This window comes from Zalophus californianus, chromosome 7 (assembly GCF_009762305.2).
Source record: "Zalophus californianus isolate mZalCal1 chromosome 7, mZalCal1.pri.v2, whole genome shotgun sequence".
NCBI lineage: Eukaryota > Metazoa > Chordata > Mammalia > Carnivora > Otariidae > Zalophus > Zalophus californianus.
Window position 1 is genome coordinate 75,714,400 of NC_045601.1, and position 26,654 is coordinate 75,741,053.

A 26,654-nucleotide genomic window follows, 5' to 3' on the forward strand; every position below is an offset into this window, starting at 1 on the left:
TCAAGAATCCCATATACTATCCTTGTTAAGGAGAGAAATATATTATATTCTTAATTTCTCTAAGAATATAAAGCATTGTGGTTATTGTGGTACTTGTGAGAAACAATATAGCACAGTGGTTAAGATGTGGACTCCGGAGCCAGATTTAAACTTTAAGACCTGGGATTCAAATCCTAGCTGTACCACTTACTAGTTGTGTGAACTTAAGCAGGTTGTTTAACCTCCAACGTTGACTCACTTTCCTCATCTATACCACGTTGTCCCATTATGTCCCATTAAAAAGACAAAATGATTTAATATTAATATAGCACTTAGAATGGTGCCTGGGGCATATTAATTTGACATAATGAATTATGAAATATGTCTCTTATTAAATAAGAATCATTTCCTTAAGTAATACAAAATGTGTCTGCGGTACATAATATAAAGCTAATTTAAAACTACTCTACCTATATGCGACCAATTTACTCTAAAAACCATTAGAACATACAGGGTGCCTGGGTGGCTCAGTCAGTTAAGCGTCTGCCTTTGGCTCAGGTCCTAGGATCCAGCCTCACTTTGGGCTCCCTGCTCAGCAGGGAGTCTGCTTCTCCCTCTCCCTCTGCCCCTCCCTCCACCACTTGTGCTCTTTCTCTCTCAAATAAATAAAATCTTCAAAAAAAAAAAAGAGTATAATACCACCCAAAGTTTAATTTGATTAGCCAGCATTAAATTACTAAGATTGCAGATTTGTTCAAGCATTCCCTCCTGTAAATTCATTCTCATTAGAACATCTATCAAAGGATGGAAGAGAAAAAGAAAGGGTAGAGTATGGAATGCTCTGACTGTTACGTATAGCCACTCTCCATTCATTCCTTCAGAGGTCAGAACAACTGGCCCTGAGAGCTGACCTGCTAAGTAGTGGCAGCATCTTTAGACCTGACCAGGAAAGCTTTTAATATTTTAAATTTGAGTGAAAAACCAATATAAGGGACCCTCTTACCTAACTACTGAAATTGTCACTTGTCTCCTATCTCTCCCTTCATCACTGTCAGAGATTATTCTTCCTGGAGTAAAAGGGTAGTAAAGAGTCTGACTCCATTTTTTTTTAATATTTGACCTCTGACACTTTCAAGCCCCACTTCTCATTCTTCCTCTCTTGCCCCACATCTGGGTAAACCAATAAGAAGACCCCAGCACTCCTTCCATTGGTGGGGGGGGGCGCAGAGGGGGAGTTCAAACAAACTTTGGGAACCCTCACCCTGGCCCCACCCGCTAACCACAATAAAAATCAGAGATACTCTCTGCCTAAGCCATTCTAGACCAGTTTGGATGTCTGCTCTCTCCAGAAAGTCCATTTATGTAAGTAATAAACCTTTTCATACTCTCTTGGGGTATGTGTGTGGTGTCATGAATTTTAAAACCCAAACCAATTGAGGGTGGGGAGGTTGATCTCGGCCTCCATGGGGCAACCAAAAACAACTGGAGCAGCAAGCAGTGTTGTGTAGTTGATGACCACATGACCCACCTTTGAAGGGAGTCTTCCTTCCTTTGCTCTTGGCTTACTCACTGACTCTGATGCAAGCTGGGGAGCATGCACTTGGAACCACACTGCTGCCTGCTGTCAAGCTTATGCTTTGAGTTGTGCTGTGGCAGTGCTGCCTCCACCGAGTCCTAGAGTTTCTGTTTACAGATTTAACCTAAATTGGAAGTTTCAATAATTAGAGTTTAGGTACAGGATTATGGGATTGGGGGTGGGGTGGTGTCACAGATCTCCTTAAAGTGGTCCTAAGTCATGTGTCTTGGCCCAGATCTATCAGTATGTCTTGGACTGAATCATGTGTCCCAATTCTATGACCTACACTAGGCTCACAGGGACAGCTCTTACCCTGTGACCATTGGTTGTCTAGACCCCACTCTAGAGTGCTCAGGGCAAAGACTGATACTCTATGCAGTATACAAGCCCATCACATGGCCACTTGTGGAAGGAAGAGTCTGTATCATGAGGCATGCCAGACTCCATGCTCCTAAAAGCAGATGGTTCACTAGGACCCTTTGCCCAAAATGTCTCTGGTTCTACTGTCATCCATGATTCTGTCACCAAAGAAGATCCTAATCATCAGGGCTATAAAGAAAACATACATGTCACTCCCATAAGGCACAGAACATAATGAAAAGCAGCCTCCTAAAGGAACAGAGGATGCCATCACCCTATTGGATAACTATAAAATGGACTGACAATTACTCTAGGTTCTATTGAGTGCAGAGATTTATCAGCATGCCAAAGAGTTATTTCAAAACTGACTTAAACCCAGACTCCCTAAACCCTAGAAAGCAACAATCACCATGGAAGAGGTTCCTAACCCTGACAATACTGAGTGGGGACTCTCTGTAAGAAGAAACTTATAAATATGAGCAGAGTAAAGAGAACCCCCAAAGTACCTCCAGTAATCAACAAGGGGAGGTAGGGCAGACCAATACAGGTAGAGGAACCGGAAACTGAAATAGTGTTCGGCAATTTGATCCAATTATAAATCCAAACTGTACTAAAATAATTTACATAACAGTACACAGATTGACTTTTGTGCCGCCACAAGATAGATTCTAAATTAATTTTAACATCAGCTAAGATGCACCAATTGGCCTTCATGATCTTGATCAATACTGGTGTCCAACTTACAATTATAGCTGAGATCCCAAGAAATTTAAACAAGGTACTCCCTATGCTCTTAGAGGAGTTACCAACAAATAGGGATGCCTCACTTTCACCACCAAAACTACTGTTGTTCCTAAATTTCCCCCAGTCAAGGGCCCATTGACCTAAAATATCCCATGGTGGGCGTGGATGCTTTAACCCAAAAAGTAATAAACTGAAATAAATTTAAGTCCTAGGTACTCACAATTTGCCTATTTCTGTTAGAAAAGCCTTCCCCTAGAGCTAAAATAGTTAATATAGGCCAATATAGACTAAAACAAGGCCTACAGGAATTATGAACCACCAAAAAAACCTACAAAAGGAAAGAGCCATTATTCCTTCTGCTTTCCTCTTAGTTGCCCAATTTGGACAATACTCAAACCTGATAAAAAATGAATGGTATCTAACAGTGGATTTTTACAACCTTAATGCCATGGTACCAGCCATTAAGACCCTTGTACTTAATATTATTGAAATTTCTGACTCTGTCCAATCAACAACTGGAAAATACTTTGCTATTTTTACATTTGGCAAATATGTTCTATTAAGTTTCTATTTCAACAGCCTCTCAGCCACAATTTGCTTTCACCTTTGATGGGACACAATACACTTCTACCTGGGTGTCCATGGGGTATCTCAACAGCCTTGCCCTCCCCACAGTCCCTGCAGGCAAGACTGTCATCACATCCACCTTCCTCCAGGAACACAGGTATGATATGACACTGATGACATCCTCTTCTTCTGAGATTCATTTGACACATTCTTTCAAGACATACAAATACTAACAAAGGAGCTCACTAAAAGGGATGCATCATGGCGCTACAAAAAAAATGCCTCAGTTAAATTCTTAGGAATTACGTTGTCAGTCAAGGCTGCTCCATCCCTGACACTCAGAAAATAATGACCCTCTCAGCATCCATAATGTTAAAACAAACCCAACATCTTTTCGGACTGTTTGGGTTCCAGAGGCAACATATTCCTCATTTACAAATTTTACTTCAGTTCATTTATGCTGTTACTTGCAAACTGACCTGCCTTGAATAGGGTCCCCTCCGACAAAAGGCTCTAGAATCTGTCCAAAGTACATTATAATAGGTACTCCCATTAATGTTTTCCAGGGACTCCTTCACTTAGAGGCATTAGCAACCTCCTCTCATGCCTCCTAGAGTCTCTGGCCCACCTATGATGACAATAAGTTACCCATGAGCCTCTCCTATAAGAAGCTACCCTCCTTCCTATAAGAAGCTACCCTCCTTACCTCCAGGCTATACACCATTTGAACATCAACTCGTGGCTGCATGTTGGGCTTTTCTGGAAACAAAGGCCCTCAGTCCATGACTCTCCACACCCAGCTGCCCTTATGCCTTGGATCACTGAGGCAGCACCCAGCAGACTGGGCACAGTCACAAAGGTCTCCTTATTAAAATGGAAATGGTAAGCGACAGTGATGCAAGATGGCAGCTACCACGGGCTCAGGAGTAAAAGTCCCTCGCAATTTTCGACTGTTGGAAGAACTGGAAGAAGGCCAGAAAGGAGTAGGAGATGGCACAGTTAGCTGGGTTCTAGAAGATGACGAAGACATGACACTTATAAGATGGACAGGGATGATAATTGGCCCTCCAAGAACAATTTATGAAAACCGAATATACAGCCTCAAAATAGAATGTGGACCTAAATACCCAGAAGCACCCCCTTTGTAAGATTTGTAACAAAAATTAATATGAACGGAGTTAATAGTTCTAATGGAGTGGGAGACCCAAGAGCCATATGAGTGCTAGCAAAATGGCAGAATTCATATAGCATCAAAGTTGTCCTGCAAGAGTTCCGGCGCCTAATGATGTCTGAAGAAAACATGCAACTTCCTCAGCCGCCTGCAGGACAGTGTTACAGCAATTAATCAAAAAGAGAAACCACAGGCCCTCCCCCTCCCCCCCATTCAATTTAAGCAGTCATTTTCCACAGTAGTACATTTTCTAGATACATCTTATAGACCTCAAAGTACTGGAAAGGAAGCTCCCATTCAAAGGCAATTTATCTTAAGATACTGTAAAGGATACTAATTTTTTGTCCACTTGAAATATATAAGTTGTGCTATAACAAAAAATAAATAAATAAATAAAATGGAAATGGTACTTACAAGATAGAGCCAAACCTTGGCCTTCTGTAGGCGGAATTGGCTTCCCTGGACCTTAGTCTCTTGCCAGATGTAATGGTGCTACATAAAGTCATTCCTCTCCCAGGCCCACTGGCCACCTGAAGTATGTGTGTACTTGACTGAAACTCAGGATGAACTGAGTAATCAAAAAAGGGAGTTCATTTACTTTACCTATGGTAAGATCACCATAACATGTGATGGAGCCCTCTAGGTAGTGAATGCTATCTCCAAGCAGGACAACCTTGATTAAGGACAAGACTCAAGGGTCAGCACAATTGGCCAAACTTTATTCAGTCATCTTAGCAATAGACGATGTTTGGCCAAAAATTGCTCCAATGTGCCTGTTTTTACAGAATCTTGGGACATTACCAATTATCTGGCCACTTAGACCAATGGCAGTAACAACTCCTTATCCAAGGTTACCTCTTTTGGGCTAAAAAAACTGTGGGAATTTCTTGCCTCAGATACCCAAAATAAAAATCAAGGTCACGCATGCCTGTCTATATTAAAGCCAAAATAAAAGGCTTCATCTTCTTCCTTCCGGAGTGCCAGACATTACTGATGTTCTTCCACCAAGGCATGTATTTCCCTCCTCAAAGTACACACCACAGACTCCTGAATAAGATATCCAATGAAACTCCAATAAACCTTAATGGCCACATGCTCTAAGCCTCATAGGGAGTCATAATGGCTTACTTAAATGAGTTAAAAATCAATTAAATGAGACATAGCAGATTTCAGCCATCCACCAAACATCAGTTGTGAATTATAATGAATCTGACTCCATTTGTGATGTCTGAATACTGACAACTTTCAAGCCCCATACCCTCCCTTCCCACTTTTTGCCCCACATCTGGGCAAGCCCATAAAATTCCTGAGTTTTATCCCTTGGCATCTGCTGGGTAAAGCCACAGAGACCCAGAACCCTCACTCTGGCCCCACCCCCTAATCACTGTGAAAAGAAAGCCATGCCCTACGCTCCCAGAAAATTCCATTATAGGAGTAATAAGCCTTTTCATACCCTCTTGAGGCATGTGTGTGATCATCGGTCTTGATATTCAAACCAATTTGAGGAGGAGGTATTTTCTTACCCACTGGAGGACAACCACAGTTGTGCGTCTCACCCTCTTGCTCAGAGACCTCCAATAGCTCCCCCACTGTCCACTGAATTAAATAGAAACTCTTTATCATAGCTACAGATTTACCTTTCCAGTCTCACTTTCCACCATACTCCTTATAAACATAATGCTTCAAACGTTACTGTGGCCAGACACACCAGGTCTTTAATTGCTTCCATTCTCTGTGCTTATGCTGTTCCCTCTGTCTTGAGTTTTCTCTTCCACTCATCATCTCTCTTTGCCCCTTCTTCAAAGTCATCTTAAAAGCGAACTCTTCCATAAACCCTTTTCTGAGTCTTCCAACCAGACAAACTCTCTTCCTGCTTTGAACCCTGTACCACACTGTTTGAATCTCTGGTAGTGCTTTATCATGTTCTACCCTGTAACATAGTCATTTACATCTTATTGCTCCTAAAGCTCAAGGGTTGAGACCATGGGCCCTGGAAACAGACATGACTGAATGAATGAATGAAAGAATGAACGAATATCTCACATCTGATTCTCGCTACCTAGTTGCCAGTGGGCAAGTTACCTCTCCTTGCTAAGCCTCAAGTCCTTCCCAAATGAGAAGAAACACAATCTTACATATGAAGGGTTTTGCCTACGGTCTGATTCATACTCAACCCTCAATAAAATGCTAGCTATTATCATACTTATCCTCTACTGGATCAGAAACAATTTTATGTCAGAAACTCATTTTTCAATCCAATGCAACAATAGTGCCTGGTATATCGAAAGTATTTAATAAATACCTATTGAATAAATGGTTCATAGGACTTCACTGATATTTTAAAGTAAATTAACAGTAAGATTAGGACAATTAAATCACATGCATGGAAACTAAATTAATAAATATGCTGATACAAATCACCTAAAAAGAGTAGAATTCAGGCAAAGACGTAGGTTTGTCTTGCAAACTGCTTGCTAACTTGTAACTAGCTAAATTAATTTCCTCGCTATCCCTCCACACCCACACCACCTCTCCCAGCCCCGTAACCTATACATGTGCGCATATACACACACACGCACAGACACACGCAGACACTTCCAACTGGGTTATGGGCTTAGCTGTTCCCTAATTTTGTTACTTTACAAAAAGTAGACATTTGTGGATTAAAAACAGTGGCAAGTTAATTGGCAACTTAAGGTTTCTTTCCATTCAAAATCCTGTTCACAGACCATTCAACACTCTGTAAAAAGTTTGATGTGAGATTTAAAATACATAGTGAACTATGCTGGTCTGTGTTTAATATTCCCAATTTAGAGAGACATCAAAAATATTTTTAGGGGTTAGAAAAAAGATATACCTTCTGATGCAGTAATTCTCCTTCAAGTTATCTACTTGAAGGGAAAAATGAAAGATGTAGAAACACAGGGAGGTACAACACTGTTCATTAGAACCTTAGCTAAAATTTCAAAAAACGTCCTATATGGGTAAAATATGTGATTGCCTGTGTACTTTAAAACCAGATATAAAATTGTTTTTAATGATGCTGGGGAACGTTGACAACACTGGAAGTGAAAAGGAAAGATACAATGTGATATAAACAAATGGCAGTTTATCTCAATATTGAAGACTTTTTTCTGTAGTGACAGGATAACTCATGGTGTTTTCCCCTGCATTTTTTAAATAATCTACAAGAAACATGCATGAGTTAATTTTAAAATGTCTCTTAAATGTTTAATAGCCATGTGTTTGCTGTGACCAGTAAGAATAACCGCAGAATGTCTAAGTGAAAGATAAAGTCCTCTTTGAAAACAGTTCACTAACTGTACTGTAATACAGAAGATATCTCATACAAAGAAATATATATTTGCAAATTGACCCACCTAATGTTTCAGTCAGTCCAATTCTCCTGTGTGCAACTAGTCACCTTGAAATGTGTATCGTGGTTCTCCTTGGGAGAAGACACAGAAGTAGAATAGGACTGCGGGGGTAGAGAAGTAGGAAAATTTATAAAATTCCATTTTTTAAAAAAGCCTATCTTGATAACATCCTCAGTTTCTTTAAAACATATTATTAAATATTTACTTTGCACAAAAAGTATTATAGGGAGTTCTATTTTAAGGCTCTACTTCCTTAGAAACAACTGTATTCTTACATTAACCACATTAAACTGTGAACCACATTAAACTTACATTAACCACATTAAACTGTGAACCACAAATAAATCCTATTATCATAAAATGTCTGCTAAACGTAAACTGCATTTGTTTCTTATAAACATTTACATACAAGTTTGTGATAGAGTAATCGCGATCCTGAACCTTAAGCCATATTTTCATTTTAAATAGCAAAGCAAACCTAACTAATTTCCCATGTGATACATTAAAAGGCACTCATGATAGATTTTCCTTAAAATTCACATAAGTGAGAAACCTTTTGTGATCTGTGGTATACATACTACAGTGAGGACACAGGAACTGTCATGTTTGGTCCTGTGTAGGTCAAGACAGTAAGCAAATCACCAGCACAGCTGCCAGGATTTTCCTGCGTGATAGGGATTTGCACTGATTTAGATTCCCTGTTTGGTCTAGGCCCTCAAAGCATGGGTGCTCGCATGCACCTGGAGCAGGCACAGGCCGGGGAGCTAGACCTGAGCATGCAAAATTGACCGTCTCTATGGTCATGAACTTGGTCTCATTTGTTTAATGTTCTCACCAGCTGAGCTAACTCATTTTTTTTTAAAGATAGAATTACACAAGCTAGCACAGCTTCCCAGAGTTTTATTTTGCTTTTCAAAAGAAATACCACCATTAAATTTCCAAAATAGTTCCTATCATAGACTCAGAGGAGCTTTATGGTAATATGATTGCTATGAAAAAAATTATCTCAAACATATTTAAGGCGTATTGAGGGGTCTGAAACGTAGTAATTTTTAACACAATGGAAGTGAAATTTAGATCAAACCAAAACATATTGAATGAGTGCAAAGCAAAAACGGTAAAACTAATATATTCACAGCAATTGCCTTTTATATTAGACACGGGAACTGAAAGATCTGAAGGTAGGTAATTAGTAATGCCATCATGTGGCAAAAAGAGCATGAGAAGGGAGAGCTGGGAACCCTGAGATCTGGTCCTGGTTGTCATTATGTAACATAATGATATGCCACAATTATCAGTGTCTTCATCTGTAGCCTAGAAAATTGGGCTTGACACATCTAAGAGCCCTTCCAGTTTTGAAATACTGAGTTCTTACTCTTCACATATTAAATATTTTTAAAAATCTAGATTTTTTTTAACCATGACCAAGTTAGAGCTGCTAAAATGTTTTAAGATAAAACACAAATGAAGCCAGTTTGCATTTTTGAATCATTTATAAGGATAAGAACAGAAAAATAATTGTACAAAACATCCTCAGAGGGCTGTTTTTCTCCATCTCAAAGAAGACAGGATCACCTGGACGATATAGATTATGTTTTCTTAATTATTTCTAATGCAGCACTGCAGTATTACTGAAAGATTTTAAAAAGACATTGTCAAGGTATTTTCATACATTTTCTAGAAATATAATTTCCTCCCTTCCCTCTCTTTTACCATGAAAAATCCTTGCACAAGTATAAAAGTGAAACCTGAATCTTATCTAATAAATGTCAGTCTTCACTTTATGGTGCTGCTCTCTGAAGGCTGGATGACTGAATGGATTTTGGAGTAGGAAGAAAGCACATGCCAAATTGTTTTTAACCTTGCAAAGCCTCATGGTTGTCTCTCTTAGTGTAGTCTTTGGAGAAAAAATTTAAATGGAAAGCAGAAATGATATGAAAGACTCCCAACCTAAAGCTGCAAAGCCAGTAATGTCCTCAAGAAGGTAAGCCCTGTATTGGAATGTTAGGCCAAAATGGACAGAGTAAAACAGAATCCCTAAGGAAATAATCACAGTTCATTGGAACTTTTTTTCTTTTTCTTACATCTACTTTAATTAAAAAGACAGAAAACAAAGATGTGTTATTTCTAAATACTGAGCATAATCCACATTTGCTGCCAATCAAGATAATGTAAAAGAATTTACCAGTTGTGATTTACTCATTCATTTCAATCCTTTCCCCACTTCTGAAAAAAAAAAAAAAGGAAATCTTGTCTATTATTGATAGTATCAATCTACGTAGCTCCTTTTCCCTTAAAAATTTTTATTGACTGTGCTTCAAACTCTCCCTATTTGTCAGAAAACTCCATCAGCCGTAAGGTATGACTGTGCCCTACAGGTCACCACTGAATCACAGGAGGCAGCAAAATTGATGAAATATGTATATATATTCATGTATCAAACTGAATGGTTACATGCAGAAGGGATGGTTACAATTAACGGTCAAATAGTCTATTATCTTAAAATCTTGCACTTTAAATAGAAATTTATTGGATATTTTAATAGCTTTTAAATTGAGGGATTTATCAAGTGCTTGTATTTTTCCAACTTTCTTCAAATGAAACTTGTAAAGGATAAATGAAGGGTTGTTTCTGCTAAAACAGCTTTGTTTCAAACTGAGGAAATATACTTTCCTCAAAACTTTTTTCCTCAAAAACTTATTTTGGTAGGTAATATACTTTAATTTTCTAAATAAATTTTCAAATTTATAAAATACACTTTTTAAAATGGATTACTTGTAAGTTTTTAGGATTAGTAATGCATAATGGAACTAAAGATCAGTGTTTAAAACACAAAATTATGATACTTTTAATTTCATTTCATTTTTCCTATATACACTTATACTCATTGGATTTATATAGCACCTATCTTCTAAGGAACTCAGACTGTCTTAGGAGTTTCTAGGCTTAGAGTATTATGACTGCACTATAACAACTGTTTCCAAACAGTAATATTTTTTTGTCCAAAGAATGTTCTATTGCCATGTATTGGAGAACAGCAAGGAGTGACGTGACAGAAAAGAGAGCAGTTACCAAGTTGGGAAGTTCATACAGAGGAAGAAGCAAAGGGATGAAAAAGCAAGAAATCGTTACTTCAAAAAAGCCATCCCCCTAACAGGCAAAAACACCTTCACTGTATCCCGGATCCTGCTTCAGTGAGTGAATGAGAAAAACTAGACTAATGAAATCTACTGCTCTCCTGGATCTTAGCTAGAGCTCGGTTTTTAACTGTTAAGATTATCATGGGATGAAGAAGAAATAATTCTTCTAAATAGACTGTAAGTATTACAATTTGTTTTCCACAGAATCAGCAGACTTACCAAAGTCTGTTAGTTTATTTCTGAGATGGTGTATGTGCCCTTATTTATTAGATGTTTTCACTATTTTTGGCAGGCTAATACCTTCATCATTCCTAGGAAATAATGGCAGCCAGCCAGTTTATGAATTCCTAGTGAACACTTAAAATGTTTAATGGAATATTAAGTACCATATATTTAACCTTTTCTTGGATAATTAATTATAGGATCTGAAATATCTCCTATAAGTAGTAAATACTATAATATTTCCAACTTAATCTAGTTAAAACTTCATATTATGACTACAGAGTCTAAATAAGGAACAGATTCATAAATTTTTAGCCCTATTTTGAAAACTTCTCAATTAAAGAAGGAATAGGTAAAGATCTCTAGAACCTAAAGGACTGCAGTCCTATTTCATTTATAAAAATATGGCAATGTAAATTTTATTTCAAATATAAAACACTGTAGAACATAATCAATTTAAAGATAAAGAAGGCCCTAAGACTTATTGATGCAAGTTTACCTACACTGTATGTTAAGAAATAATGGCTAATGTCACTTTATATAATAGCTTCGAGAGTAACGGAATTTACTTTTAGGCTTCATTGGCAAATAATAAACTGAAAAAAAAAAAAAAAGAAAATCTTGTCCATTATCGATAGTATCAACTGATTAAGCAACTGCTGTTATTTACACCTACATGTGATCTACTCTTCACACAGGTGTATATACTAATATAGAGCCTAGGTAAAATTGAAATATTCCCCAATTCTTAAATATGAACTGAACACAACCTATGATTCGTTGAGACACTTGTTTATGGATGTAGACATTTATCTCTGGTTATTTCCTCAAATTCATATCCTGTCAGAACAGTTTTTTTAAACATACAAGCAGGATCTCTGATAAACCATTGACCACGTATGTTCCATTTAAAAAATTTTTTTTGAAATATTCTCAAGAAAATCTAAGTTCCAAGTTACATTATGATCTTAGGAAATGTTTTTTTTAATTTACATTTTTAAATCTTTTATTTTAGAATACTGTGTCCTTAAGACATTTCATTTTAAAACATTTGCATTGTATTTGTTTCATACTCTGCTCTAAAAACCCATAGAACAATTTCATATAGAAAGTTTACTGAAGTAAATAATTTTATTCCATTCTAACAACTTAGCCTCGAAAAAGCTCCAAACTGTGAGCTGTTTATCATATAGAACTCTCCCCTCTTACCAACTTTACAATGCTCTTACAAAATTGTTTCATGAATAGCATTAACTTTGGGACGCTGAGAAGTCTATTACATGAATATTCAAATTCTCTATTTAAACCCTGAAAGGATCCACCATCTCAAACCTATTTCCAAAGTCTATTTAAGACATTACTTCACTTTCGTTTTCAGCTACAACTAATACCTCAATTACCATCAGAACCAAGACATCATTGCCCCAATCATTTTTTTCAAATAGCAAACTTGAACACAACTGTAATTCTTTTAAGAATCTTTATTGAAGTTTTTCTTAACAATTCAGTCTGTTGGATCTCAATGCAGTTTATAAAAAAACTTCAGGATAGTTTCATATAAACTGCAACCAAAAAAGTAATTTACTTTGTCAAAGAAGTTATCTGAAGTTGCAAGTTATTTTTTTGTAATAGGTAGAACAGTAAAATGTAAGCATGCTCTCGGATGCAGGTGCTCCTGTGTACTATGGAGTTACTTTGAAGAGCTTGCTAAGATCTGCAGGCAGTTTATGGAATGCGTTTATTTTCTCCACAATTTAGGTACATGAGAATAAAACTGATATTTATGAATAAAGAATTTTTTTCGAAAACGTTGAGGCAGCTTCTGTTGAATGCTATCTGTGTGGGCACACTGGCTACACCTCCAACTGTACTAAGAGAAACAGACAGCCAGGAGTCCACGTTCATGCTGAAACTTGAAAAATCCCTCCACACGAGTTGAGTTCCAAGAAAAGAATAAAACAATATGCACAGTTTTTCATTGTCTTACATTAACAAGACACACCAAGAAACTTCACATAACAAGGGAGCAAGTTCCCTTCACTGCTTTCGGTCAAGGTGAGTGGTGTCCATAGTGGAGGGTGGAACTGGAGCAAGCCTAGGACAGAATAAAGCTTAAGTCTACATCTCATGCACAGCTGTCCTTGTTCTGTCCTCGAATGTTTCTCAGACATCCGAATTAGAACTGAGGTTGGTTAACCTGGGGTCCGCGTTGATTTCATATCTGTAGTGATACCCTTCCATGTGATCCCTGCAGGCATCTCTGATGTTATGCATCCACTTTTTTATCCCCTTGCGGTTCAAATACAAAACCAGTAGGAAAATGGCGCCTATCAGGGCTAAAACAATACCTAGGAAGACATAAGAAGTCTGCAGGGATGGAGGGAGGATAGGGTCACATTCCAGGTGGGAGCTGTTGAGTTCCAAGAGGGCCCGATTCCTCATTTTTTCCGGGAATGCACAGGTGAGCCGAGCTTTGCCCTGCACTACCTCTGTCTCCTTGAGCCAGGCCACCATGTCTGCCATCTGACAGTCGCAGACCCAGGGATTGTTGTCCAGGAAGACCCTGACGTGGGGCAGGCTTTGCAACTCTGCCAGGGTGCCATTGTGAAGGACCTTGAGGGCATTGTCCTCCAGGTGGAGGCTTTCTAGGTGTGTCAGGTTGCCGAAGGACACGTAGGTTAGGCTCACCAGAGAGTTGTTGCGCAGATCCAGGTGCCTGAGGCCGGGTAGTTGGGCTAGTACGTCCCGAGGCAAGTACAGGAAGTGGTTGCTGGCCAGTTCTAGGCGCCGGAGCCCGCGAAGCGCTTGGCCGGCTCGTAGGGCAGCCGCCACCATACCCTCGAAGCTCCGGTTCTGCCGCTCGTCGTCAGGGGGCACGATGTGGTTCAGCATCAGTTCCACCAGGGGGCTGGGGGCCGAGAAGCTGGCGTTGCTACCGGAGAAGGCGAAGGCGCTGAGGTTGACCAGCGGGTTGTGGCTGAGGTCGAGCTGGCGCAGGCTGGGCAGATGCTCGAAGGCGTCAGCGCACACCGCCTCCAGGCTGCTGCCGCTGAGGTTGAGAGCGGCCAGCTCGGCCAGCGGCGGCCGGCGGGCGAAGGCGCCGGCGGGGAGCACCGCCAGCTGATTGCCGGTAAGGAAGAGGTTGCGCACGTAGTGAGGCAGGTCCGCGGGCACCTCGGTCAGGTTGCGGTTAACGCATTTGACAGTGCGCGCAGCCTCGGAGCACTCGCAGGGCTGGGGGCATTGGCCTGGCAACGGGGGCTGGGCGGACACCGCGGAGGCCAGGAACGACGCGGAGGAGGTGGAGGGCGCCGAGGAGGTGAGAGAGGACGAGACCCAGCCCAGGAGGACCAGCGCCAGCCGCGCCAGCCGCAGCCGCCCGTCCCCGGCGGCGGGGCCCCGGGAGCACCCCCCAGGCATCGCGGCACGGCTTTCCCCGGAGCTGGGCTGGGACGGCGCCCGCTCCGAAGGCTCGGGAACTGGGTCCGGAGGGTTCGGGCCGGCCGGAAGCGTCTGAGAAAACTTTCCTCTCGTGGGAGCGGAGGAGGGCCGCCGCAGCCGGAACTTGGCTAAGCCCCTCGCCACCGGGCGTTCCCCTCCCGGGGTCGATTCCCCCGCCCCTTCCCTCCAGAAAGTACGCACGGCGGGTCGGGACTCTCGGCTCCGCGCTCCTCCTCCCGCTCCTCTTCCTGCCGCGGCCCCCGGGTGACACCTCCTTGCCTCTTTTGTTGGCGCCTCGCGCTTGATCCGCTCCGGGACCTGGGACAGGCGGGAGAGAAGCGTGAGGAGCGGCGGCGGCCGCAGTTCCCCGAGTGCGGGAGCCAGATTCTCCAAGCCAAGTGTTCCCCACTTAGTTCCCAAGACCTCCCTACGAAAGTCCGTCCAGGTTTCGCCTCCCCCACTCCCACGCACATCCTTACCCGGGAGAGGGGCGCGCGTCCCGAGACACCCAGCATAAAGTCTTCCTTCTGCCAGGCCCACACTATATATACCCTTCCAGCCTCCCGCCCTCCTCCTTTCCCGATCAGATTCGTCCCCCGAGTCTAACTTCTCGCTTAATCCCCCGCGCCTTCCCGACCAAACTTCTCACTCTCCCAGCTCCTTTCCCCTACCGCCTCCGCTGGCGACCTGCCTTCCGGGGTCTCCGCCCCCGCCCGGACCTCTCCCGGTCCAGGTTTGGAGGAGAGGGAAGTTTCAGGTTACAGGAGTCTTTTGATCTCTTTTGGTATCTTCCCGGATTAGCAGGAAGTGGAGGACCTTACAGCTGTCGCCGCCCCCCCGCCGCCGGCCCCGGGCCCGCGCCCCCGCGAGCCCCTGCGATTCCAGAGGGGGTTCGAGTCATCTCCAAAGAGGAGGGGAGAGGCCGCGAACAAAGCGGCTGTGGGACCCTGGACCTACGCTACTCTACCTCCAAAGGATGGGAAGGGGCCGGCGCCGCCTCCGGGTTTTCGCCCTCGCCGCTTGCTCCCCACCGCTCACCTCCGCACCCGTCACCTCCGGAGACGACCGAGTCCCACCAGAGTCTCGGCGACTTCTCGGCTCCGCGCTGCGGGCGCCGACTCTCCTCGCACCCCAGCCCCTGGCCCAGCCTCCGCCGCTGGGAAAAACCAACCCGGGGGGCGGGGGAGAGCCAGGCCTGCCGGAGGGATTTCTCCCGCCGCGCCGCCAACCTTGGCAGCCCTCTGTAGGGGGATTTAAGAAAGGAGACTGGGGGGATCTGGGCCGCGCGCCTCCTCCTGGTGGAAATTAACAAGGAATGTGCCGGAAAAGGTGAGGGAATCCCTTTCTCTCCCCCCCTCCCCTGTATCCTTTGGTGGTTCCTCATTTTGCCTACTGTATTTACCTTGGACAGGAAGAAAACCGCTGGTGAATCTCGTGGAATTCACCCTGGTTTGGGTACGCAGGGCCGTAACAAAATAGGTTTAGGCGTGACAGAGCAACGCGAAGCACCAGCATCAAGAAATGAGCAGAAAATGTAGAGCGGCGGCAGCAGAAACGCTCAGCAAGCTGCAGGGAGCTTCGGAAAGTCTTCCCACCAAAGTGATTCCTTACATGCCAACTTGAGATCTCGGTGTGATTATGCGTCCCCACCTGTCCCGCCCCCGCACTTCTTGGATAGTTACGGAACTTGAGAACCGAGAGAGCCAACTTTAAGGAGGGATAAAAGGATTACTGGAGAGGAGCTTCATTCTTGATTCATTAGCTTTTTTCCTCCCCAAATTAAAAGCAGAGGGAAGAAAAACACAGCAGCCAAAGCATCCTAGAAAGAAAAGGCAAATAGCAATGACTTGAGTCATCCAGAAAAGCGGATGTGATAACGGTGTGTCAGTGCAAGTTACTTAAACTGGGAAAGCCTACGAGGTCGGGTGGGGGATGGGAGGTGGCCGCTCTTGGAGGACGGAAGTTGGTGTAGAAGTCTATCCTCCCAGGGGGTGCCGGGCAGGCTGGGTAGGTGGAGAGGATGGAGTGGGAAAAGGGATAGATGACTTGCCTGGAGGAGCTGTTATATCGGAGAGGTTTAGGGTCCTGAAGGCTCCACCGTTGCTCTCTCAATAACTGTATCCCCAGTAATTTTCCTGAAAGGGTGAAAAGGTGCTGGTATTCCAGGTCTTCATTTGAAAATTCTCTTCATTTGTGAGAGAAAATGGCAAATAGAGGAAATAGTTGGGGAGATTAAGTTCTGGAAGGTAATATAAAAAAGGACCAAATGAGGAATGCTGAAGTTTGTGCCTATGACATGGGCCTTTAGCTTGAAAGAATGCCCCAACTCTCAAGCCGATGCCTGATTACTTTTGTGAAAAGAGATAATCTGCACGGTCAACAGCAAAAATGGCCCAGACAAGACCTAGAGGGGCTGGAGACTGCAGAGATTTGTATAAAAAGCCAGTTTTGTTAATTTGTATCTTCATGGTTATCTTCTAAGTTTCTTTTTTTTTTTTAATTTTTAGAAGTGTTTTGCAACAAGAATATGAAACACTTTGGAAAAAGAATCTCAAAAGCTATAGTCAAGTTCTGTATCTGTACTGTGGTAGTGGTTACATAAATCTGTATGGGTTAAAATTCATGAAACTTTATACACCAGAGTCGATTTTACTGTATGATAATTTTTAAAACAAAATTAATTACTCAGGGGAACAATTGTAGTAATGCTTTGGCATGGTATTAATTCTGGTTCTGATCTAAAGAGCAAGTACTCAAGGAGAATGAGAAGCACTTTAGAATTTAGAAAGATAATATGTCTCATCTGATCCTCAAACCAACTTGGCAATATCGCTATCATTAGCACTACTGTCTTGTTATTGATGTTATTCTGTTTTACACATGAAAAAACTGGAGTTCTGGGCCAATAATAACTAGCATTGACTGAGTGTTCTTTCACCGGCTAAGCCCTGTGCTGATCACTTTACAGAAATTACCTCCTGTATTCATCGTGCCAGTATTCAGGTAGGTCCTCTGAATCCAGTTGTACAGACGAGAAAATTGAGGTCAGAATAAATTATGTAACTTGTTTGAATGAGTGGTGGATATGGGGACCAGGCCCAGATTTGTCTGTGCCTCGGACATAGCCCACATTCCACCTCTAGCAAGGTTCAGGAGTTTGTGCAGTCCTGCTCAGCTGCACTTGGGCAGAACCAAAGCCTCACCCCTGGTTCTCTTTCCCCCTTTCATCTCGGCAACTGGCAGCTGGTTATGGTTGCTGAATCAGGACCCAGAAACTTGGGGTCATTTCTAGCTCCCTCATTTACTGTGTGACTTCTGTATACCTCTGTTTCTTATTCTGTAAAATAGGACCACTAATAAAACTTTAAGGCATTTCCATTGGAATTGAGATAATATATGTAACACATTTAGCAAAATTGCCTGTTATTATTGTGCTCTCCTGAACTACTCTCCCTCTCAGGATTTATTATGCAACCACTATATATCTTTAAGTATGCTAATGATAGGAGTACAGGGATAAAGAGTTTATAGTCTCCTTAAAGTAGAATTGCCAGAATTTGCAAATAAAAAAAATACAGGGCATCCAGTTAAATTTGAATTTCAGATAAATAATGAGTAATTTTTTAGTATACGTATGTCCTGTGTAATATTTGGGGTGTACTCATACTAAAAAGAAAAAGTCCATTGTTTACTTGAAATTCTAATTTAACTGGGCATCCCCTTATTTGATCTGGCAGCCAAGGAACTCATAACCTGGTGGAAGAAATAGACACAGAAACTAAAGCTTTCAATGTACAGTATTGACTGCAATTTGACATGTGTGTATCTTTCCAATCTCTCTCTTGTACATATTTTACTTCTGTTTCTGCTATTTTTATATGAATGGGATCATAGTATATGCGTTATTCATAATTTTTCTTATTTTAGGACAACCACATATCATTCTATGTCCCTAACTATAGGTTTGCTGTCTTCTTTTTTAAAGACCACAAAATATCCCATGCTTTGAATTGTTATACCACATTGTTTTTTAATTGCCTCATTGAAAGACATTTAGATCAGTAACTACTTTTTAAAGAAGCTTCCTTTGAGTGAGAAAAGCTTACTAGGATCCATTCTATTTTGTCTTAAGCATTTAATGATCTTACACCTGATCTTAGCCAAAACTTGCCTTACTCCTGACAGCTTGAAAAATTTTTGTGTGAGTTGCTATTTCCATGCTCTAGAGCAGGACAGAGGATTTCAGAGCACATTTGTTCCCCATTTATTCTTTCATTCCAAAATGAAATAAAAGGAGGATCTGAATGTCCTAATGGAGAAGAACCAATTTAGTGTATTTCACTAGGTCACTTTGTAGCCTCCAGGAAGATGTTTCTGTACTATCATTTATTAAGATTGTTTCTACAGGATCCACTTTTCTTCTAATGACCCAAAGGAAAATCATTAGTAAGTTGTTGAAATATTGCTGTTAAGTCCTAGGAAGGCAAGGAATAACGTGTAGTGTAAAAAAAAAAAAAAAAAAAAAAAAAGACGATTGATTATGGCCACCCTCATGAGGCAGAGGGAAGCCAAGTAGTCCAGCATGGACAAATATCAACATTATTTAAGACTAGTTCATTTTGGTCTCTGCCTTAAATTAGCAAAATAATTGATAACGGTAAATACTCTCAAATCTGAAAAATACCTAAAGCAAAATCAAGAATTGGTGAATAACATCAAGCACATATATCATAAAACCATGAACCAACACTTAAAACCAAACAATCAACATGAGGTTATATATATCCCCTCAAAGACAAAATTTTTTTTAATTGTTAATGAAGGAAAATAAAACTCTTTTCATGAGCTGATTTCAAATCACCTTAGAAAGAAATGGGCTTCTTGTCTAAGATATATAAAGAAGGTAAATTAAGTATGTAAATAAGTAAAGCTAAATTAATCAAGTAAAGCTAAATAAATCAAGTATCATATCAACTAGGATTGGGTCAAAAAGGACATTTTTTTTCATGAGTCAGTACAGTGGGGGTTTGAGCTAGTAAAAGGAAAATATAACAAAGATGTTTCCAAATTTATGGGAGTTTAAATAAATACTAAAGAAAACAAGATAAAAGACTGTAATAGATGGAGAGTTTAAACTGAATGGAAATATGTGATTCTTCAAGGGAAAATATTGAAAGAGAAATAAATTACAGGGTAATCTGTAGAACTCCAAAGAGCTAACATTATAGGATCATTCAACTTTAAAAGCGTTTAACTTTTTCAGAGCTTACCATATGACCTCCACCTAGTTGATGTTTTGGGGGTACAAAGGTAGATAGCATAAAAATCCCTACTGTCAGATTAAACTCACAGTCTAGTGGTGGAGGCAGACTATCTAACAGTTACAAAACATGGTAAGCACCAGGGTCAGGGGCACAGTGAGGAGATTGTCTGGAGAAGGCTTCACTGGGGAAGCCATGCTTGAATAACGTTTTGAATTATTAGTAAGAACTCATCAGACCAACAATGGTCAAGTTGGTGGAAAGACTCAGAGACCTTGTTCACTTCTAGAGAATACAAGGGGAAAAGTACAGCACACTGGAGGGAGTAGTACAAGGTCAGGTTTGAAATAGAGTGGGATCAGATTTCTTCCCTCCGTTCTAAAATTTTGACTTCATCCTATAGTGCCGGGGAGCCTCTGACCATATTCAGCTGGGAAATGACAGGACCTGATGTGCATTTTAGGAAGATCACTTTTGCTATCTGTTTGAAGGGTGAAATATGGGCAGAGTAGACTGAGGACAGGGAGAGAATTTGGGAGATCCAACTGCTAGTTGTTGCAAAACCCAACTAAAGTAGTGGTAAAAGATTGGCAAGGCAGGAACAGATTACATAGACCAGTGGTTCTCAAGAGGGTGACACTGTCTCTGGTGAACATTTTGGATATTTGTGGAGGCATTTTCTGGCTGTCCCTGTGATTGACATTTAGTGTAGAGGCCAGGGATATTAGACATCCTGTAATTAGAGGGATAGTAATATGCAATGAAAAGTTTTTTTGCTTCCCAAATGACATTCAAATATCCATCTAGACATTCCTGTAGATGAAAAACCAGATTACAATCATCTCAGCCTAGAAACAACTCCATTTTACATTGAAACTGCAAATACTTATAGTATGATTTAAATATACACTGAATTTTCCAGGAATGCAGCTGCCATGTTCATTGAAGGAAGAATATATATTACTTTGTTTGGAACTTCACAAAATTTTATTTCTGACAGCTCGGCCACTCATGCAATTTGAGTCACCAATACAACCCAACTGTATCAGTTTGCATTTGTAGTTATTGCATCCATGGTGAGTCTTACTTCAAAATGTCCAATAGAAAGAAAAATTATTTTCACTGTTTATTTGAATATTGGTCTACTTTCTCTTAAATACTAGACTATTTATAAATAGGTGGAAGTATATTACCACCGCATTAGGTCTTCTAATATAGTTATGCCCAAACATTTATAGGTTATTAATATTATTTAATATTTAATTATTCTTTTATTTCTCCTTTATATTATAGTTAATATAGTATATACTTAAAATTTATGTGTGAAGGTAAATTTTATGTAAAGGGGGGCTTCATAAAATATTTGTTTTAAAAAGGAAACAGTTTTAAAAGGGTTGAAAACAACCTATGCAAATATTTAAGAGCTAGACACTGTAAGTTGTGGTGACTTATTCAGTATGGAAGTGAGAATACAGACATTTATCATTCTAAATATTACAACCTTATAATTTCTATATTTTCAGCGATGTCCAGGAGAAATTCTAATTCTGGAATGAAGAGTCAAATTTGGCTATAAGAAGCTGAAAAATACCTAGAGTAAAGGATAAAATAGTGAACTTTGTTTAAAGAAAAATCTACCTTATTTGGTTGAAATTATTTTTTTCAAAGGAAATTATGATAAATATTTAAATCAGCGATATTACCTAATACTCTTTTTCTAATGTACAGTAATTCAACTTTGAAGGTGACACTGAAGTTTTTCCATTTCTCTAGTCCTTGTCCAAACTGGGTTCTAAACCAAAACTGGAATTCAGTCAAAAATGGGAGCAGTTGCAATTGTAGCCATCATCCAAATTCAATTAATTTCAATTAAATTTAATACAGTTCAATAAATGTTTATTAATGTGCCTTTTTTTGTGGTACTTACTTTGTCTTCCAAACAGAGCCACCTCCAAAGCCAGAAATTCTCCTTTAAAAAATTTCTAATCCTGGCAAATTGACAGACAATCTATTGCATGTCCATGGCAGAGGTTCAGGAGACAGACTTGGGCCAAAGCTTGGTTACACGACCCAAGCTTCTCTGATGTATTTTATAAGTCTTATTCAGTGAGCTAAAGTACATAGGTTAATAAGTTGCCTGCTAGAACTGCTTGAAATATTTGAAGCCAGTAAGTGAATACATATCAGATTTAGTTTAGATCCCCATATAAAAGCCCAAGAAGAGAGGACTAAATATATTGTGTATTTTGGAATAGAGATTTATCACATCACCTTGGCAGTGAAAAAAAAAAAAGGAAGTTAAGAGTTTAACTAGGGAGATAAAATCAAACCAGTGTCAAATCATATGGCCTGAGCAGTGTAGATGATGGTAGAAAAAAGGATTTGGGTGCAGAGTACATGCCAAAGGATGCCTGTACTAAACGTGAGCAAAAAGCTTTTGGAGGGTTGTTTAGCATCAAGAAGTACTTGAACCCAAGAAAATTGATATGATGACATTCGTGAAGGGATGATATCCAAAATAGTCTACAATCAGTATGGTGCATGAAAACATGGACTAATAAGTGTTCAATAATCAGGGTGCCACCTGTAAGCAACCAATAGGACTTTGTTGGTACAAGCTGCCTGAATGCAAACATACATAGGAGATAGATGTTGATAGATAGATAGATAGATAGATAGATAGATAGATAGATAGATAGATGATAGAGTTTTCTGATAATCTCATCAACTACACACCACAGTATGGGCAATCACTCTAAAATTGTTCCATGATTTCCAAGCTTTACCATAAGGAACTGAAAGCTTCTTTAAAATAAGAAAATAACCAGTAGTTATGAATAAGCTGAATTTAGTCATAATTTTTTAGATAAATAATTTTGAAGTATATGATGAGTGTTTCTAGGCACTGTACTGAGAACTGAGAATGCAATGGTGAATAAAACAGACAAGGGCCCTGTTTTCATGAAAACTTACTATTTCCACTAGTTTGTTAAATCAGTTATCAGAAGTATGGGAAATCTAGTTTTCTTTTTTAATTGAATGTAAATATTTTGTTATTAAATATAGAAAACACATAGTGTAACAAAAACATGTATAGTTACTGCTCAGCTTTATAAATCCTAATATTTGGTTTCTTTTTCAATTTTCTTTTGCATATAATTAAAGTGCATAACTTGGTAAGTTTTGACTTATGTATACACCCTTGAATAAGGAAAATGAACATATTTATCACCCTCAAAAGTTTCCTCATGACCTTTACTAATCCATCCATTTCACGTTACCTCCACCCAAACCCATCCCCATGCAACCATTGATTTCATTTCTGTCACTATAGATTAGTTTGAATTTTCTGGAATTTTATATAAATGGAATCAGATAGTATGTGCTGTCTTTTATCTGGCTTCTTTCACTTGCATACTAAATTTGAGATTCATCCATGTTATTATGAGTCTCAATAATTGATTTCCCCCTTTTTTTTAACTGAGTAGTATTTCATAGTATGGATATAGGATATTTTGTTTATTCCTTTACCTGTTGATGAATATTTGGTCTGTTTCCAGTTTTGGGCTATCACATATAAAGCTCTGATAAAAAAATCATGTTCAAGTCTTTTTGTGGACACATGCTTTTGTTTCTCTTGGGTAAATTACTGGAGGTGGAATGGTTAAGTCATATGGTAGATTCATTTTTAACTTTTTCAGGAATTGCCAAACTGGTTTCCAAAGTGGTTATACTATTTTACATTACCACCAGCAGTGAAGATTTCCAGTTAGTCCACATCTTTCTAACACTTGACATGGTTAGACTTTTTAATTTTAGATATTCTAAAAGGTGTGTAGTAGTACCTCATTTTGCTTTTCATCGGTCAGTGATCTTAAGCACCTTTTAATGTTCTTGTTTGCCACCTCTGTATCTTCTTTCATGAAGTGTCTGATCAGTTCATTTGCCCATTTTCTAAATTGGGCTGTTTGTTTTCACGAGATTTTTATTTTTTTTTTAAGATTTATTTATTTATTTGAGAAAGAGATCAAGAGAGAGAGACAGAAACAGAGAGTGAGTGTGTGTGAGGAGGCACAGAGGGAGAAGGAGAGAGAATCTCAAGCAGGCTTCACACTCAGCATGGAGCTGGATGCATTGCTCCATCCCATGACACTGAGATCATGACCTGAGCCGAAATCAAGTGTCCAACGCTTAACTGACTGAGCCACCCAGAAGCCCTATGGAATTGAGTTTTAATTAAGAGTTCTTTACATATATATTCTAGCTATCAAGAAATAATAAACTAGAGCTGTGCAACTAGACAAATACTGCTGAAACTCCCAATTTAAGGGAAAAGTAAAGAATCCCACAATCACTTAAGTAAAAAAATGTCATTTTTAAAGGAAGAAAAAATCTAATGATTTCAGAATTTTTTTCAGCTCTATTAGTTGCTAGAAGAATTTGGAACACAAGGAATATCCTGATTTTTTGAAAAAAAATTTTTAATTTATTTTTAACATGCATAATTCATTTAAACAGTTGAAAATTAAAAAGTAACAAAAAGGTATATAGAAGAAAGTCTCTTTCCACTCCTCCTGTCTCTCAGCTATCTGGATAACCTATCCACAGGCAACAAACTTTTATCAGCTTTTCTTGTGTATCCTTCTAGACATATCTTATGCACATGTATGCAAATTTATTTTCAGAAATGATTGAATACTTCACATTGTTCTGCACTTAATTTAACTGAACTATAAATGTCAAAGACTATTCCTATTACTATAATAAAAAACTCTTTTATGGGTAGATGGTATCCATTGCACAGTGTATTGTCTATCTATTGCTGTGTAATAAACCATCTCAAAACTCAGTGGCTTGAAACAATTCTTTATATGTATAGTGAATGCACCTGCAGGATTGGATAATCTGAGTTGGACTTGGTTGGTAAACTCTACTAATCTGGGCTTGCTTGTGCTTCTAGAAATTGACTGGTGTGCTCTACTCTAGGCTGGGCCTGACTGAGAGACCTTATTTGAAGACAGTTCATCTCCAAATGGTTATTACCTTCCTCCCAAGATGAATGGAACAGCCTTAGCACATTCTTCTCTTGACAACTGTAGAAGCACAAGAGAAGGCAAGCCTAATCCAGGTAAGTACTTTTCAAAATATTGTTGGCATCACATCTGTCAATATGCTATCAGCCAAAGCAAATCATGTGCTAAGGCCCCAGAGCAGGGAATTACACCCCATCCATAGTGGGAAAGCACTACAAAAGGACACAGTAAAGGGCTTATATAGAGGAAAATCTAATGAAATGGGGCTGTTGTGCAATCTACCACAAACTGTTGTGACTTAATTTATTTAAACAACCCGATATTAGAAGGTTTTCTGCTCTTTGCTATTACAAACAGTGCAGCAATGACTAATGAGTATATACGTCATCTTTTACATTTGCCAGTATATCTCTAGGGTAAATCCTTAGAAGTGGTTTAAGGATATGGGCTTTTGTGATTTTGATAGGTATTGTCAAAGCACTGTTCAGAGATTATTGTAACAATTTATATTCTCACCAACAGTGTTGGGACTGTGTTATCAATTTTTCATCCTTGCCAACCTCGCATATGAAAATGTAATCTTTGTATAGCTCTAATTTGTGTTTTTGTTTAATTTTAAGTGAGGTTGACAATTTCTTTATATGTTTAAAATCCACAAATATTTCCTTTTTAAATCCATATGTTCATATCTTTTGCCCATTTTGTTCCAATGGATTTTTTTCTTTTTCTAATTGATTTGTATATATTGAAGAAATTAGCACTTATTTTTTTAAATTAAGGGCACTCAAAAACAATAACTCCTCTTAATTAAGAACAACAAACAGAATCATAGGCCAGCTAGTTCACTAGAGAGAGTCAGTGAAAGAGAGAGCTAAGAAACCTTCTAAGGTCAAAACACATTTCAGAGACTGACCTCAAAAACTACCCCTGCTTGAATTTGTTAATTTAATGTCTTAGTCAGCTCAGACTGCCATAACAAAATATCATAGATTAGGTGACTTAAAAAATATAAATTTATTTCTCACAGTTCTAGAGCTTGGGAAGTCTAAGATCAAGGTATTGCCAGGGTGGGTTACATGCCGAGGCCTCTTATATTGGCTTGTAGGTAGCAACCATCTCTGTATGTCCACATGGCCTCTTCTTTGTGTACAGGCAGAGAGGAAGCTCTTCTTCTTTTAAGGACACTAATATCATGGGAGATCCACCCTCATGACCTCATCTAAACTAATTACCTCTCAAATGGCTTAACTCCTAGTACTATCACATTGAGGGTTAGGGCTTCAACATGTGAATTTGATGGGGGTGGAGGAACACAAGCCCCCATAACATTAGTTAATTTAAAACTTTATTAAATAAAGAAAATAATTCATTTTAATTATAAAAGATAGTATAAATGTATGCCTCTTATTTCTTCTCTTAACTGATTTAAAACACAATTGTATAAAATTCTATATATATATAATTGTATGATTGGACCAGAACATATAGAAATATAACATATTTGCCAACAATAGTACAAAGAAGTTTGGTGTTAGCAAAATCTTGTTGGACTAAGGAAACGACACTTGATGGTAACTTGAATCCATGGAACATATGTAGAGAACCAAAAAGAGTAAATAATAAGGTTAATATAACAAACTCTGTAAATAAAACTTGTTTTCTTCTCTTTACTCAGCTTGTTTAATAGACATAAAATTATACAAAGTAATAATTATAACAATATATTGGTGGATTAGTTATATATATATATATATATATATATATATATATATATATAAAATAT

General features: G+C 39.3%; 1 protein-coding gene and 1 pseudogene across 4 annotated transcripts; one reads left to right on the forward strand and one right to left on the reverse strand.

Moving 5' to 3' along the window:
• Nucleotides 1–4,128: 4,128 nt before the first annotated feature.
• Nucleotides 4,129–4,571, forward strand: LOC113927665 (annotated as a pseudogene).
• Nucleotides 4,572–12,567: 7,996 nt separating this feature from the next.
• On the reverse strand, nucleotides 12,568–16,119 carry TPBG (trophoblast glycoprotein). 4 transcript variants are annotated; one of them, XM_027603657.2, is made up of 3 exons: nucleotides 15,980–16,119; nucleotides 15,545–15,818; nucleotides 12,568–14,895 (listed from the first exon to the last, which is right to left on the reverse strand). In XM_027603657.2, exons 1-3 carry the CDS (start codon nucleotides 16,090–16,092, stop codon nucleotides 13,300–13,302), a joined length of 1,983 nt encoding a protein of 660 aa, XP_027459458.2. In that variant the 5' UTR covers nucleotides 16,093–16,119; the 3' UTR covers nucleotides 12,568–13,299. The 4 variants fall into 4 exon arrangements, 3 of the variants coding, with proteins under 3 accessions (XP_027459458.2, XP_027459460.2, XP_027459459.2); XM_027603659.2 differs by lacking the exon at nucleotides 15,980–16,119 and having other exon boundaries at nucleotides 15,616–15,670; XM_027603658.2 differs by lacking the exons at nucleotides 15,545–15,818; nucleotides 15,980–16,119 and adding an exon at nucleotides 15,057–15,240.
• Nucleotides 16,120–26,654: the final 10,535 nt, after the last annotated feature.

What these genes read in the sequence shown, in the direction of transcription:
- TPBG (XM_027603657.2), bottom strand. Translation starts at nt 16,092, where the DNA reads ATGCTGGTGCTTCGCGTTGCTCTGTCACGCCTAAACCTATTTTGTTAC. An exon ending in CGGTTTTCTTCCTGTCCAAG is followed by an intron (nt 15,819 to 15,979) that starts GTAAATACAGTA and finishes ATCCCCCTACAG; the next exon opens with AGGGCTGCCAAGGTTGGCGG. An exon ending in CCCCTTCCCATCCTTTGGAG is followed by an intron (nt 14,896 to 15,544) that starts GTAGAGTAGCGT and finishes CGCCTGTCCCAG; the next exon opens with GTCCCGGAGCGGATCAAGCG.